We start from the raw sequence: 15,316 nt of genomic DNA, 5'->3' as shown, positions 1-15,316 counted from the left end.
ATTCTGGCCCCGCAGGGCTACACGACAAAGTGTGTATGGGGGCAGGCACAAGACAAATCACATATACAGATTCATTCTGGTAAGAATGTACAATTTCTGCAAGTGTCCCCTTTCAGGTAAAGATGACCTTGTAATACATTATCAAGCACCAAAGTTTCCTGAAGTAAACTGCTGAAATTCAGGTACCTGTATCAGAAGTGCACGTTATGGACAACAAAACACTAGAAATTCATTTTAATATTCAAGTACTGATTTTCAGGAAAGAACAAATCTGAGCAAAAGGACACTCAAGCCCTTTCTGCTGTTAAATATCTTTAAAATCTTGCACTACTGAGTTTAGCGAGGGATTTTAGCCCTAACTCATTCTATCTTGTCATTTTATATCAAACCACTGATGACAAGCATCCAGAGTCTTCAAATAGTTCTAGCTAAATTAAAACCTTCTGCTGTACCTTACTATTTTGAAGCAAGCCCATTGTGTGTGAGGGCAGTGGAAAGTACAAGTGAGGAAGGCATTTATAAAACACATCACAGAACTTCAGTTATAAATGGCCAAACAACCAAACCAAATATTCACATCAGTACCAAATACGCAAATACCTTTCAAAGAGAGATTCACTGCGGTGTGAACTATAACTTACTCGCCTATGTACAAATGTTCCCACTACAAAGAGCTGTTAACTAAATGCATACTAGCATTATTCTTTCTGATTTTTGCCAACATCTCGGTACATTACTTTTATTCAAGCTGAAAAATTTGAGGAAGAAATCATATTCTCTTCTGTATATTTTAAGAAATGCAAGACCATAACAAACCTGGTAAAGCAGGAGAGAGTTCGTAATATCCTCCAAATGAAGCATTCCGGACAAGCTTTCGGCCATCAGCTCTTGGAGAAAACACAGATGAAATCCCCGCACATGAAGAAAACCTACGTCGCACTGGACCCTCTTCCTTCATGAGTTAAGGTGTTTGTGTAAGGATTATGTTCTCTGTGAAGGCTGGTTAGCATTAGCTGCTTGGAACAAGAGTGTTGCAGTACCAGCCTTTTACCTCACATTCTGATGAGCAAGATACAAAAGGAAAGAAAAAAAAAAGAAAAAAGAAACAAACGAAGGGCACAGGTGAAAAATGCAGCGAAGAGACAGAGGCTGCCAAATCAGCAGCAAGCCAAGCAACACTATACGCCTCTTGTCAAACCCATTAGGGCGCTTAAAGCAGAATAGCTTTGCTTCAGCTCCTCTTTTCCACAAACACCCCGCTTCTCATTTTTGACAGGTCAGTTTTGGTCCTACTCATCTCTGCTTTCTAAGCACAAAAAAATGATTATTTAGGTTTTAAGGATTCATTAAATCAATTCTTTTTCCTGTTAGTCTTTCAAGTCTCAAATTTCTATAGCACAAGACATAACTCGTGAGCTATGTGGCTTCCCTATTGTGGTACACTAGGGAATCTGAAAAGGGGGCCCATGTTTTGTGTTACACAGCCATGTTGAATTTTCCTATACAGGCACTTACCTAGCTAGTTTTCATCAACTGATTACCATGGCTTCTACATTTTCATTTCTTAATTTTATTTAAAAGCTTAAGTAATAGCTTTTTCTTCTCTAACACTCTGTCATATTTATATATACAAACCAGCCTGACTACTGGGAGAGTTGCATGAAATAAGCTTCACAAAAAGGATTTTTTTTTTATTATTAATGTCCCAAATATTTTATGCAATGAATAAAACACTTAAATGAACCAACTTCTGTTTTAAACATAAAAAAATCCCAGTAAATTGCCTTTGAGACTAGAAATCAATGGACTAAAACTGCTTTTGCTGGCAGCTATCAGAAAAAAGTCAAATAAGCTCTTCATAATCTCCATCATCTGCTGCTCGTTAGAACAGCTGCTTCTTTACCCTGACAACTACAGTGCATGGCCACCCTCTTCCACTTCTGGAATTTCCTTCCTGTGTGGAGGTTCTCTTCTGATCCCATTTTCCCTACCACACCTTATTTCTGACAAAATACATTTAGAAACCTCCTCTGTTTCCTGGAAAGCAGAAAAATACGACACTAAGAACTGGCTTGAAAATAAGAGACGGTGTTCCCCTTTGCTCCATACTAGTGGGCTCCTCTTCTTACAAAGTGAAACACATCCCACAAATTAAACCAATGGTAGTGTGAATCTGATTAATCCTGAACTAATAGTGTTTACTGCAGCTGCTTATGGAAAGCAGTGTACTTACTATTTGCACTCAGTAATTTCAGTTCACACTGGCTCAAGGATACTACAGTAGACTGAAGTATTTTATAACCCCTATAAAAGGTTTTAACTGTGTAGACTGCAAGTGCATTAGTACCTATAGATAAATACACTAAGATACATACAGAAAACACTGAAAATAATTTTTCTGATTATGAAACATAGTAGTTTCCAGGATCCTATGAATCACGAGAGCTTCTTCTAATGTCCCAATACATACCAAGGAAAAAAAGATGTAACTGAAAAAAAAACAAGTAGGAGCCATCAATAGAAACCATTATATGTGATAAGTAACCTTTACTTCTTTTGTACAAGAAGTGAAAACCTCTATTCACTTGGGCAGAGGGAGGGGGAGAAACTGGATGAGCACGTTGTGTGTTCAGGCCTGTTTCCATTTACCCTTTACTGTGTCTCGTACTTCTTTCAGCTGAAGTGCTCCTTGTCCAGATGTCCCAGAAGGAACAGAAAGAGCAGTTGAAAACTTAATAAGTGAATGGTGGGACAATGAGGAATAAATGCAAGGAGAGACAACACTACTTTTTTTCTCTTTTTTTTTTTTTTTTTTAAACAAACACAGCTCCACATCTTTTCTCCAAATCTATCTTCTTAACGACAAACCAGCACAACTACATTGGTCCAGATCTCTTCAGGAAACATGTTTTCTTTTTTCTAATCAAGAGAAAGCTGCAGTAGGAAAACTCCCCTTACACACGGAAGGAACTGTATCCTCTCATTACAGACCCATCTTGCCCAGTTAATGGATCTGTTATCTCATCTTTCAGACTCCCGGCTATGACCCTGCCCAGGAACATTCTGCTGACACTGGTTATCGGGACATGTCTGTCTCGCACTGGAACAGTGGGGTGGCACAGGCTGATGGGAGGCTCCGCCATCAGTCACCAAACTGCTGCAGCTGCATCGGCCTCCAGCCAGCCCAGTAGGTTCTTCCACAAGAATCTTCTCTGCCACCTCATGTTCATGTTGCTAAAGAGTGGCTAGACATCCCTGGGGTTGCAGAAATGATGAAATCCTGAAGAAGTTTTCCCCTTATTTCCCTCCACACCCTCTCAGGTCCCTTGGCCACTGTTCAGGTAGCCAAACTGTAAATGAGAACAGATGGAAAACCTCTTTCCTCTTGCTATGCCCCTTTTCTCCATTTAGAAGTGAAACTGCAATCTTTGGGTAGATAAAATTAAGAATTTCAGTATAGATAATGTTACATTTCCCTTCTCTGAAGCTATCTCCCAACCAAGGAAGCCGTTATCCAGGTATTTAGACCTAATACCTTCTGCTTCAACTCCACAGCAATGTAGGAGAGACAGACTCTGTGCCTTATGCCAAAATATGACTGTCTCACCACTGCAAAGGAGGAGGAAAGGAAAAAAAAATCTAATTTAAGCTTCCTCCTTCATCCTCCTCCCCACCACCAAGTCATTGTCATATTTCACTTAAATCCGCCGTGGTAAACCAGTTAATTACATGCTGTAAAAATTCACTACTTCTCTACCCTTTCAACAGCTTGTGATTTACTATACCTGCCAACACTTGCATGTACATGCTCATTTGCTTCAACTACTTCAGAGCCATATATGTTACTAGAGAGATAGCTGACACACAAGTGAAAGGCTGTTAGATCGAAAGGAATCTGTAACATTTTAAAAAAGCGAGAATTCTTCTCCATGGTGTGATTCTAAGCTAAAGTTTATTGTAATTCCTGAACATCAGCCTGCGTTATCAAATGTGTTTCTGCTCTCCACACGCTTAGCACCCAAAGCCCTTAGAAACCCTTTTAAATTCCTTGCAATAAATTTGATTCCTGAAAGGACACAGAGGTACTTTTAAGTAGTTGGAAGTGCTTTTATATGACATGGAGAGGTGCACTTCATTAGCCACCACATATTAGACAAAAAAGAAAAATCCTTTTTCCTCTTCTCCCCTCCCTGAAAATAAATTCAGACAGAATAGATCAATCTACTGATAACACTGAAATTAGTATCATTCATTACATGATCTTAGACTAATGTCCTGGGAAGCCTTCTGTTCTTTTGATATCAGTTCCCAGTGCCTTAATAATTGCTATACCTAGAAAATGCACTAATATACACAGCTTGGAAGTTTACGCAGTTTCAAAATACTCACAAACAGAACTACAGCCAAGTCCACCTGCAGAAGTCAGACTGAGGTGAAAAGCCTAAATAAACAGGAAAGTATCTGCATTCTAGCCTAAATGCATCAGGTGTGTGCCACACTGTATCTGTACACGAAAAACATCAGGTTCCTCATAACAAAAGTTAAGTACTTCAGGAAACTTGGCACTAGACTAAATATGCCACTGAAATGGAGAAAAAGTCTCCTCGTTTCTCTGTTTTACGTAACACACAAATCAGTATGAAGATAGAAAAAAAAATCCATGACTGAAATATTTAGTTCATCTGTCTCAGGGAATTCTCAGTCAATCTGTTGACTGCCTCTTTAGAGGAGGAAAACTTATGTCTTGTATACATTCTTCTAAAGGATAGAATGCATTTTTCATATCAGCTACTCAATCAAGGCTTCTACTGAAGTAGTAAATGCTGGCTGAAAAACAATAATCCCATGCTTAAAACATTTTTCCAGGATATTGCCTGGGGGAAAACTCAAATCTCAGTATACGAAATAAAGGCAAACAGAAGACAAGTGCAATTCCAACAGCGCATCAACACTTTTGACAAAGTCTGGTTTTAGTTTTAAAACATTTCTCCAATTGAAAAATATTCACAGCTGAAAAAAACATAGGCTTATCAAAAAGACCTCTCTGAATTCTACAGATATGAATTCCAAGTGTGGAAATTGAACTTAAATATATTCTGAACTACCCAACTGAGGAATTTTAAATATAATAATCCTCTTTATATAGATTTTAGAAGTTTAAAATAATGAACACATTATACAAACTGATACTGATGCAATACTACAACTAAGAGTATATCTAGTGATGCAAAGTAAAAAAAATATTCCTTTTCCCCTTCAAGGTATAAAAGCAAAACCTTAAACCTTCTTAAAACCAAGCTGTAAAAGCTAAAGGCAGAAGGAAGGAAAACTGATGGTGTAGCGGAGAAGACAGAAGCTTTTTAGACTTGCCCTTCGAAGTCTGACAATAATTTGCCCTGACATCTTGACAATGCTGTTTTCCAGTAGAATTCTCCCCCCAGCCCAGCAGAAGAAAAGGTCATAAATAATTCTCTGCATGCAGCATACGCTCTTTGCGATACACAGAAAACAGGAAAAGCCAACTACCACACTATCATAGCTATAAATTAGTTTTATGCAACACTTGACTTTTGCACATTGACTTTAAGTGAAAGTGTTTTTCTCCTATTTAACAAAACAATATCAAAGATACACTTGCCTTCAGACACCAATATTTGATTCAGAAAAGAGACATCTGAACCACGATGCTACAAGTAGTGCCGGCAATTTGCAGTGGCAAGTTTCTTTCAGCAAATATTCTTCTGTCCTCTGGTGTTCCCAAGTCAAGCGCAGTCCAGCTGACAAGCAATTCCAGAGGCTGAGAGTAGTTATGAATGAACACCAAGGCTCCCAGTGCAGCTGTACTGGGCTGCACCTACTTGCTTGCTAACCCTCCTATACAGCTCCTCCTACCTCAAATAAAGAGCCTTGCTCACTGCTCAGGCATCAACATGGTTTTCATCTCAGCCCTTATGAAATTCTCCAGGTCACAGTTCAGGTTTAAGTAGGCAAGCTCTGCACAGGTTGTCAAGGAGAAAAGAACTTGCTTGAGAAGTTTCGAAGTAATCAGCCCTGCTGTGCCTTTCAGATCCAGTGCCACGCTTTCATAAAGCTGCAGCCCACACAGCAAGGAGAACCTGCAATTTACCGAAGCCACAAATACAGGGTGGAGCAGCATTTCAGAAATGGCAAGTTTTAATAAACACATAATGACTTGCAGAGGGGAATGTGGCAGAGAAGGCCTTACAGTATGAAAGCAGGAGGTCAAGATAATAGACTCAGGAGACTAACCACCCACAGCAGAACTTAAAGTGTTTCATGAGAAATTCAGTCCAGTAACACAAGCTAAAACCAGATTACTTAGCACTCAAACTCCTTTCTTGTTTACTGTGACTAAAACCTCGCTACATCCCGTTTGAGAAAAGCATCACTAAAGCTATTTCAAATAACCTGCACAATTTTGCAGAACTGGGGCTACACCTCCACAAGGTACGTTCCATTATAAAACCATCAAGTGACCATCTGTATCGCTGAGGCCAGGTTCCCTGCAGCAGCACAACAGATATTAATCTAGAACTATCAAAAGAACAAGCAGACCACGTGGCTCCTGTATACTGCTGGTTACAAAATACTTCCTCAGCATCAAAACACAAAGTAAGACAAATTAAAACATCTCTCAAGAATACAGCAAGAGAGACTCAGGCTCTCCAAGTGCAGGGGTTTGCAAGGTTTTAGACAGAATTCCCACATGTCAGGAGAAAGTGAAAGCATTAACATTTTTCTAAGACATTAGATGCACTTACTCTACATAGAAGATGCCTGAATTCAGAAGTCATAATTACTTTTAATGTGGCAGAGTTAAAAACTAAGCTTGACAGAGAGTCTCAACAAGCCCTTTAGCAGTTTCCTCTCTAGTGCTGAGGCAGTAAGACAGACTTATGGAAAGACAAAGTAAGGTAAAAAAGTATGACATGCTCAGCAATAAGTCACTCTTACTGTGTCAAGATAATAAATTATTTAGCCATTCTTCAGTTTCTCTATTCAAAGGACAGATATAGTGTAGGGAAACGAGAGACTGCGTGAAGCTACTTCCATGGCTAAGTCTGTCTAGATGCAGAGGGTAAAGTCAAAGGAAATACGAGAAGAAAACCAGAAACCATTATCAAAGACTAGATATAACCCAACTACCCAGGAAACAGCCTGATTTGGAACCAGACAGATTGGCAAGATTTTACCGTCTGCAAGCCAAATACCATTATCAGAAAGAAATATTAACATATTGAAAATGTTTGTTGAAAGAAAAGCCAGATCTGGCTTGTAAAGAGTGATCAGTATTCTACCAGTGGAGTCAAAGTCTCTTCCGTGCTCAGTGCGTGCATCTGCTACAACCGCAGACATGCAGGATTCCTCTCTTCTCTCTGGCTCCAACACGGTGCCTCTCAGCTGAAGCTTCACTCTCCTGCACCCACATGAATGAACAAGCTCTCGTCATCTCCTAGCAGAAAGTTGGCCAAAGCACTGAAGCCAAATGGCCATCTCAGGAAGAGCCACTAATATTTTGAAGAGGCTTCGAGTTCACTGACACAGGGCTGGATCTTTCCTTCCACTGGACCACTGTAATCCCCCTTTCCCCTAACAGCTGGTAGAATCACAGAATGTCAGGGATTGGAAGGCACCTCGAAAGATCATCTAGTCCAATCCCCCTGCTGGAGCAGGAACACCTAGATGAGGTTACACAAGAATGTGTCCAGGCAGGTTCTGAATGCCTCCAGAGAAGGAGACTCCACAACCTCCCTGGGCAGCCTGTTCCAGTGTTCTAATACCCTCACTAAGAAGAAGTTTCTTCTCAAATTTAAATGGAACCTCCTGTGTTCCATTTTGTACCCATTGCCCCTTGTCCTATCATTGGTTGTCAGCAAGAAGAGCCTGGCTCCATCCTCCTGACACTCACCCTTTACATATTTATAAACATTAATGAGATCACCCCTCAGTCATCTCCAAGCTAAAGAGCCCCAGCTTCTTCAGCCTTTCTTCATAAGGGAGATGCTCCACTCCCTTATTATCTTTGTTGCCCTGCGTTGGACTCTCTCCAGCAGTTCCATGTCCTTCTGGAACTGAGGGGCCCAGAACTGGACACAATATTCCAGATGAGGTCTCACCAGGGCAGAGTAGAAGCAGGAGGAGATGTGTGCTACATCTCTAGAGCTTCTTGCACATTGATCAGCAGTGAGCCAGAACAGGGATGACATGTCAGGAGTTTCAGATATTTCTTACCCTCTGGAAAAACAAAATGTGCTGCCATTGCTATCAACTGAGCCAAATACCTGAAATAAATGCTTTTTTAAGGCTGAAAGTTGGACAGTTCTACAGCAAATCGCCTTACAATTGTTAGCTGCCTCAGATAGACAGAATTTTTCTTGTATTTTCTTGGCCATTATCATCCCATCATGCTGAACGCACCTCATCATTTCAGTAGTTAGTAAGAGTTCTTTAGAACCTAGTAATGCTTGAAAACATCTCTTTTTCACTCTCCATCTTCTCTCACATGCAAAAATAGCTCAACTTCTATTTTCTCCCCAAATGCAGCATCCTAAAGACTGAGATCAGAGCGCGTCCTTTAGACATCTACTCTGGAGCGAACAGCCTTTCTTACAAGCTCAGCACAGCCAAAAATGTCCTCATTCTCTACCAAAAGCAGCTTCCCCTCCTGCTTTCTATTCATTGTGATCATCATCACTATTGGCAACCCTGTAATTCCACTTCCACTGTCAATCCACCTCCCCACACCTAAGTCACTTCTGTTACTCAGTCGAATAACACAGAATACATTTTAATCACAATGCAAACTGAATTATCAGCTACTAGTACTACTCCGCTGGAAAGTAGGAGCGGGTCCTGTTTATCCCAGTCTCCTTCTGGGCACACAGTGCACTGCTTACCTTCACTTGACCAGCTGACTAAACAAGAAAATCTACAAATCAAAACAAAGCAGAGAATGGCAAGGTGCCTTTAACTTAGCTCAAAGATTTACATTACTGTAAAATATCTCCTCCTTACTCTTTATCATCCTAACACACTTTTCTCAGATACTACTCACATTTTCACCCCATCTACATCTCATCAATGCTTTGGATAAACATATGAAAAATACTGAGCCGAGTTCAGGAGCCAGGAAGCTTATCTGCACGGGTCACTGTTCTCCACATGAAATACAGAAACTAGAGCTCCAAAATCCTCATGCATTACCTACCTGCTGAGTTGCCCGCCTTAAAGTATGAAATACAATACTGTCACCACAAGCACCACTGCTATTTGTTCCAGTTTAAGTACGAGTGATGCTCCCAATTAGTGACACCTGCAAATCAGAGTCCTCATTCAAAGCCACAAAAGCTTAAAATGGCAAATTTTTTCTACAATGAATGCTGTGAATTTTGCATTCTTCTTCATATGGATTTTCAGCTCCTCACACTCTTAAAAAACAAACCCAGAGATTACCTCCCAAACAAAGAAACACATACATAAATTACTACCAAGTGAAAAATTAGAAAAGCACTTCATTGTGTATACTTTGTAACATGCACTCGAAGGAACAAAAAGAACAACAGCACAATCTTTCATTAAATAAAGCCATGAAGAGACAATATGAATACGAGTAAAAAAAAAAGTCAGACATTTTCAAATGTGCTATTACAGTATTTTTAATATTACTATCTTAGATTTCTCTTTTTACCAGAAGTACAGCTTATTATTATTTAAGGATTATTTATGTTAGAAAAATATTAAAATCCTCTCTGAGGAGGGTTTTTGTAAATTTTAAGCAATGACTAATTCTATATTAATCCATTTTATCAAACAAAGCAGTATCCCGATGTAAGTCTGAGTTAACAAGATGTACAAGAATCCAATTTACCAGGGATAATTTGTGTAACAACATAAACAGCTTACATCAGCAAACAGAGTTCTGTTCTGCAACTTTTGAAAATGCAGTCTTGGACTCAGTATTTTTCATGTACATTTTTTAACTGTAAAAAATAGCTTTGTCAATGATTCCTCTTGGTTGCATTTATGGTAGGATAAAAAAAAAAAAAAGTAAAAAAAAAACTTGATAACAGTTGTTTGTCTATTAATGGTTAATAACATTTTCAACCATAGAATGCAAACACAGAAAATAACATAAATTAACACTGTTCAATCTATGTATTAACTGCTCCAATTGAAAGAAGTTTTAGCAGTCCTAAAATCTATATGCACCACACTTCCAAAAATGTGGTCTGGGTGAGCTGGCAAGGCCACGCTACCTCACTAGAGCCTAAAAACACACCATAGCACAAATATAAGCAAAGCTTTACAGGAAAAACTACCTCCCCAAACGCATTAACATTTCCATCAAAAGGCTACTGAACTATTGGGGTCAAATTCCAAGGCTGACAAATCTAAACAAAATACTTAGCAAAAAACACCGTATGATCTTTTAGTATGTTCAAAGCACAGACAAGTAGAAAGGTTTCATTGCCCAGCAGATAAGGCAGAAGAAAACCAACAACAATCTGAACACAGAACATACCGGAAGGTAACATTCATATACAACATACAGCATTGATGAGTTAGAGACAGGACTAACTTGGCAGATGTTATGAAAAGACAAATAAAGACTTCAAAATAATTAAAGACTGCATGTAGGAAAAAAGAAATATTTCCTTCAGAAAATTTGATCTTGCAAATTCTTGCCAAATCTTTATCATGGTTTGATCATTTCCTACCCTGATTTGAGAAGCAAAGTAATCCATGTGAGTGAGCTGTTGAGTGAAAGGGTCTAGGAACCCCTTTCTTAAACACATACAATGAAAAGTGAGGAAAATCATTAAAAGTGTTCAAGATCAATTCAACGTGCAGCTGCTCAAGGCCACTTTCACAAGGAGTTCCTGAGTTACAATGCTGAGAACCTCCATCATCAGCAAGCTTTCCTTTGTGCAGCTGAGCTTGGAGCTCCCCTGTAAAGCTGTATTGCTGGCTTTGTAGAAATGCTGGCACCTCACAGAATCACAGAATCGACTGGGTTGGAAAAGACCTCAGATCATCGAGTCCAACCCTTGGTCCAACTTTAGTCTGTTTACTAGATCATGGCACTAAGTGCCATGTCCAATCTCAGTTTAAAAACCTCCAGGGACGGCGAGTCCACCACCTCCCTGGGCAGGCCGTTCCAATGTCTGACCACTCTCTCTGTAAAGAATTTCTTTCTAATATCCAGCCTAAATTTCCCCTGGCAGAGTTTAAGCCCATGCCCCCTTGTCCTATTGCTGACTGCCTGGGAGAAGAGACCAATCCCCACCTGGCTATAACTTCCCTTCAGGTAGTTATAGAGAGTGATGAGGTCACCTCTAAGCCTCCTCTTCTCCAGACTAAACAACCCCAGCTCCCTCAGCCTCTCCCCATAGGTCTTACGTTCAAGTTCCTTCACCAGTCTTGTTGCTCTTCTCTGGACCCGCTCCAGCACTTCAATGTCTTTCCTGAACTGAGGGGCCCAGAACAATGTGAAAGTCTGTTGGTAAGACAACTTTGTGCCTTTATTAAATCCTTCCTTGCAAGCCACAGATGCAAAAAGCTAGTTTTTAGGTTTGTTTTGATGTCTTTTGAACCTCAACACATCTGAGTGATATCAGCTTTTGCAGTAGATGGCACTGGGATTTTGGTATGCCCCAACTTCAAGTCACTAATGTTTTACAGAACAAAGTGTAATTGCAGCATTATGATCAGAATTGGTTTATTCTGACCCTCTACTTAACTAATGACGGGTAAGGCAGAAATCAGTTAAATCCACAATAATTAAAATTACAACTCCATCTCAGGACCAGTGCTATATACAGCTGAGTTAGCCTTCAACACTAAAATGCTGAACTGGCTATGTAAACTGGTGAGCACAATAAACAAGAATAATCCACACCATCAGATTTTCTAATACATTTCTGTCAAACAACCTTGCTGAAGGAAGCGAGTCTGATCTCCACACCTTTAAAGGCCCGTCTATAGCCTAAAAGATACGCTAGTTTTCAGCCTCAGAATAAAGGACAGCGTTATCTTGAAGAATCTGAAAAATATTATGTAAAATAAGAAGGTGAAACTTCTTCCTGCAAACATGATGCAGAACAATGACAGCATAAATAGACTTGCTGAATAATCACTAGATCATGCTGCCAGATCAAGTTGTTCTCTATATTCATAAAACAGACCTGCATTGGCCTCCACAAAGAAGAGCCCCATTTCTGGCTCAGAGGACATACTGAGTTCCACCTCAGAGTGAAATGAACGAGGAAGGAATAAATTATGTTTTAAACTAAGAAACCAGTACAAGAAATTCAAAGCTTTCTGAAGTCCAGCACTGTGGTCACATGAATTAAAACCCAGTATTTATACACGGGAGCACTTAGAATCATAAAATACATACCACTTACAACTTCAAAGTGACACGTTACACGGTTTACCCTTGACTCCTAATAGGAAGCCCAAACAGATGTAAAATGTTTACCTCCACTCCCTCATATTAAGACTCAAGTTCTCATCTACTTTTAATCATACTTGTAATACTTTTAGTTAGGATATTCCTTAAAACACAAGCAGAAGACACAAATTAAGCTTGTTCCAGCAGATTTTCCAGGTGACAGGCCCTGAGCATGCCCCTCCCTGGATTGCTGCTGGCCAGCCAAGGAATCTGGCGCATGTGGTGGAGTTTCCCCACTAACACCAAAGCACTGGTTTCTCCAAAGATTGCCTCTTCACAGGTTTCATTTAATTGCAACTCATTTATTTGTAACCACAAGCTCTACACAGAACTGGTTTTGCCACAAAGGCTCTTTTACTCAGGTAGCAGGAAACACAACTTAGGTAATCGTGGCCAAACAGCCTGCAACAACATCCAGATGTCCAGCAGCAAAAGGCAAGTACCCATGTCAGAGATCCCACTTATATACATTTACTTAGTTCTTTGTTGACTGCATCATATATATTTTCTGTTTCAATTCTATTTTATCCTGTGCCTAGCAATTTTTTGAATTGTTCATTTACATTAGCCATCTCCTAAGGATGGATTCAGGTACCAGTGACTGAAAGTATCTCCACTTAGTTCATAGTAAATGCCTTTAAATACTATATCTAACAATTTCCTATATTTCAGAATATTGTAATCATACAATACTACAGGTTTATTGTAAAAACCTTTGCCAATTAGACTTCAGTTACAATAGTCAGCCTCAAGTACTCCACCACTTTAAACTCTGTTCTGCTTTACATTTTCAGGCTTGCACAGCACCTCTTTTTCCCTTTGTAATAGGCTCACATTTTCACCAGCACTGTAATTTCCCTGTAGGAATAACTGCCACAGAAAAAAACACCCAACTTCTAAATGGGTCAACCACCTTCATGAAAATCAAACCTACAGCTCCCGAGCTGCAGATTGGCTAGAGGTTAGTAATCCAAGGTTGCTGAAGCCTAAACCACATCACACCTTTTCACTAATAAAATTGACTGCAAGCCAAATTCATTGTTTCATGAAACTACAGTCTCTTTTCTAGTAGCACTCCCAGAAGACTAAGTCAGTGATCACTGATGCTAAAAAAGGCACAGATACATTTAACCAGCTTTAAATCATTTATATAAGCCCTGAAATAATCAGAGGGAACAAAATCAGGAGATTTAATATCTGCAAAGAGTTTGAGTAGCACAATAAAGTCTTAGTGCTTTTCAAGCCCATTTTAATGACTTTATTATGAATGAAAGCCTCTAAAAAGGCACAACAGTATGCTTTTATAAATTAGGGGGAATAGCAACATTAAAAGGAAGACTTCAATATTCAAATACACTTATGTAACTACAACATTTGTCTACTAAGGGATACAACACAGTACATAGAATAGCTAAAAATTCCTTTAAACATAATAAAAATTACAAAAAAAAGATATATATATTCTACAGAAAATAATTCCAGCCTAAGCATAATGCAAGCCAGAGAACACCAAGTGCTGTTCCAGTGAGATAAGAGCAGCTTTTAGAAAATATATCAGAGCTTGCTGTGGGTAGCACTGAAAATACCACCATAATACTACTTGAAATGGACTAAAAGACTCAGATTCAACATGGTAACAACTATCTTTGGTTTCAAAGTTTTTTCTTTTTCTCTGGACAGCATCAAATGAGAAAACAGCAAAACGATTCAAAGTTAACATGAGAAACGGCCTTAAATATTCTGATGGACTAATATAATTACTTTGACAAAGAAAACTATGGGAGTTAGAGAGGCTCATAGGAAAAAACATCTCAGGAACACTACTCATGGCAAGAACTAATGGAAGCATAGACAACTGACATGGCTGCCAAGAGTAAAAGGAGACAGAATATTAATTTAAAAAACCTGAAGCTTTCACTAAGGACTCCACACAGCATAACAAAGGTGCCTAATAATATCCTAGGCAATAAGACAACATCAGTAGTTTCAAATGCAAATAAGAACAAGAAGAACAACTATGGCTTGTTTTTGGTTTTGTTTTCTAAACAGACTATCAACATGTCAGGTCTACTGAGGAGTTTCACTTTGCATCCAATCAGTTCAGGTGGCTCCACTGAGGTTTTATTTTCAAGAGGGTTCATAAGGCAGAGGGACTGTTCAAAAGCTGACAAAAAGTAGGGTTGAAACTTCATTTTTTCCTTATCCTGAAGAAAAGGATCTTTCAGTAGAAGTAACTGTCAAAAATTTTTTACACAAAGGTTCCAGGCTTAGTTGGTGTATCATAATACTTTTACATAAAGACACAGCTTTAATACTTGAAACATTAACGTGAACACCAGTTACAGGATTACACACAGATAATGATCTACTATTACGTGGACTGTTCTCCAACAAATCATAGCATGCTTTAATAAACTAGTGCATCACGTAATGCATTTTTTCTGTCTCAGATTAAAATATAAGGATACAAAGAATTACATACAATATTTCAACGTGCTTTCTTCCTTACTTCTTTATTGTGAACCAACATTTGGAACAGATAATGTCAGCATTTACATTCTTCAAAACCTCTGTAAAAAAAACCAGCTTTGTCTTACCATGGTTGTGGGGAGTTCCTGGGCTGAGAGATGGCTGGAGTAACTCTTTGGTTGGAGTAAAATAGACTTCTTTCCCCTGGCGTTGGCTCATTTTTCCTGAAGTTAATAGCTGTGATTCATCGCTGTTTGTTACCACTGCTGAAATACAAAATGGATGCTCATTCGATGATGTTATGTGCTTGTGCATAGATTTCTAATAAAAACTGCACTCATATAGATGAAACTGGTATTCAAATGCTGTCTT

General features: G+C 39.1%; 2 protein-coding genes across 6 annotated transcripts in view; both read right to left on the bottom strand.

Moving 5' to 3' along the window:
- Positions 1-15,168, bottom strand: part of NAP1L1 (nucleosome assembly protein 1 like 1) — a 161,923-nt gene extending 146,755 nt beyond the window's left edge. Inside the window, exon 1 of the mRNA XM_080340602.1 lies at positions 15,073-15,168. Coding sequence (XP_080196728.1) covers positions 15,073-15,075 — 3 coding nt within the window. The 5' untranslated portion in view covers positions 15,076-15,168. The remainder of the gene's footprint in view (positions 1-15,072) is intronic.
- OSBPL8 (oxysterol binding protein like 8) overlaps positions 1-15,316 on the bottom strand; it is a 98,742-nt gene that overhangs the window by 39,037 nt on the left and 44,389 nt on the right. For 4 of the 5 annotated variants that reach the window (XR_013921905.1, XM_080340550.1, XM_080340553.1 and 1 more), the window contains one exon: positions 15,073-15,210. Coding sequence is in view for 4 of the 5 variants with exons in the window: in XM_080340550.1 (XP_080196676.1) it covers positions 15,073-15,210 (138 nt within the window). In the remaining variant the exon portion in view is untranslated. The remainder of the gene's footprint in view (positions 1-15,072; positions 15,211-15,316) is intronic. The other variant, XM_080340552.1, reaches the window with a different exon arrangement.

This window comes from Nesoenas mayeri (assembly GCF_963082525.1).
Source record: "Nesoenas mayeri genome assembly, chromosome: 1".
In the NCBI taxonomy this organism is placed as follows: domain Eukaryota; kingdom Metazoa; phylum Chordata; class Aves; order Columbiformes; family Columbidae; genus Nesoenas; species Nesoenas mayeri.
This window is presented reverse-complemented; position numbering and strand designations above follow the sequence as displayed.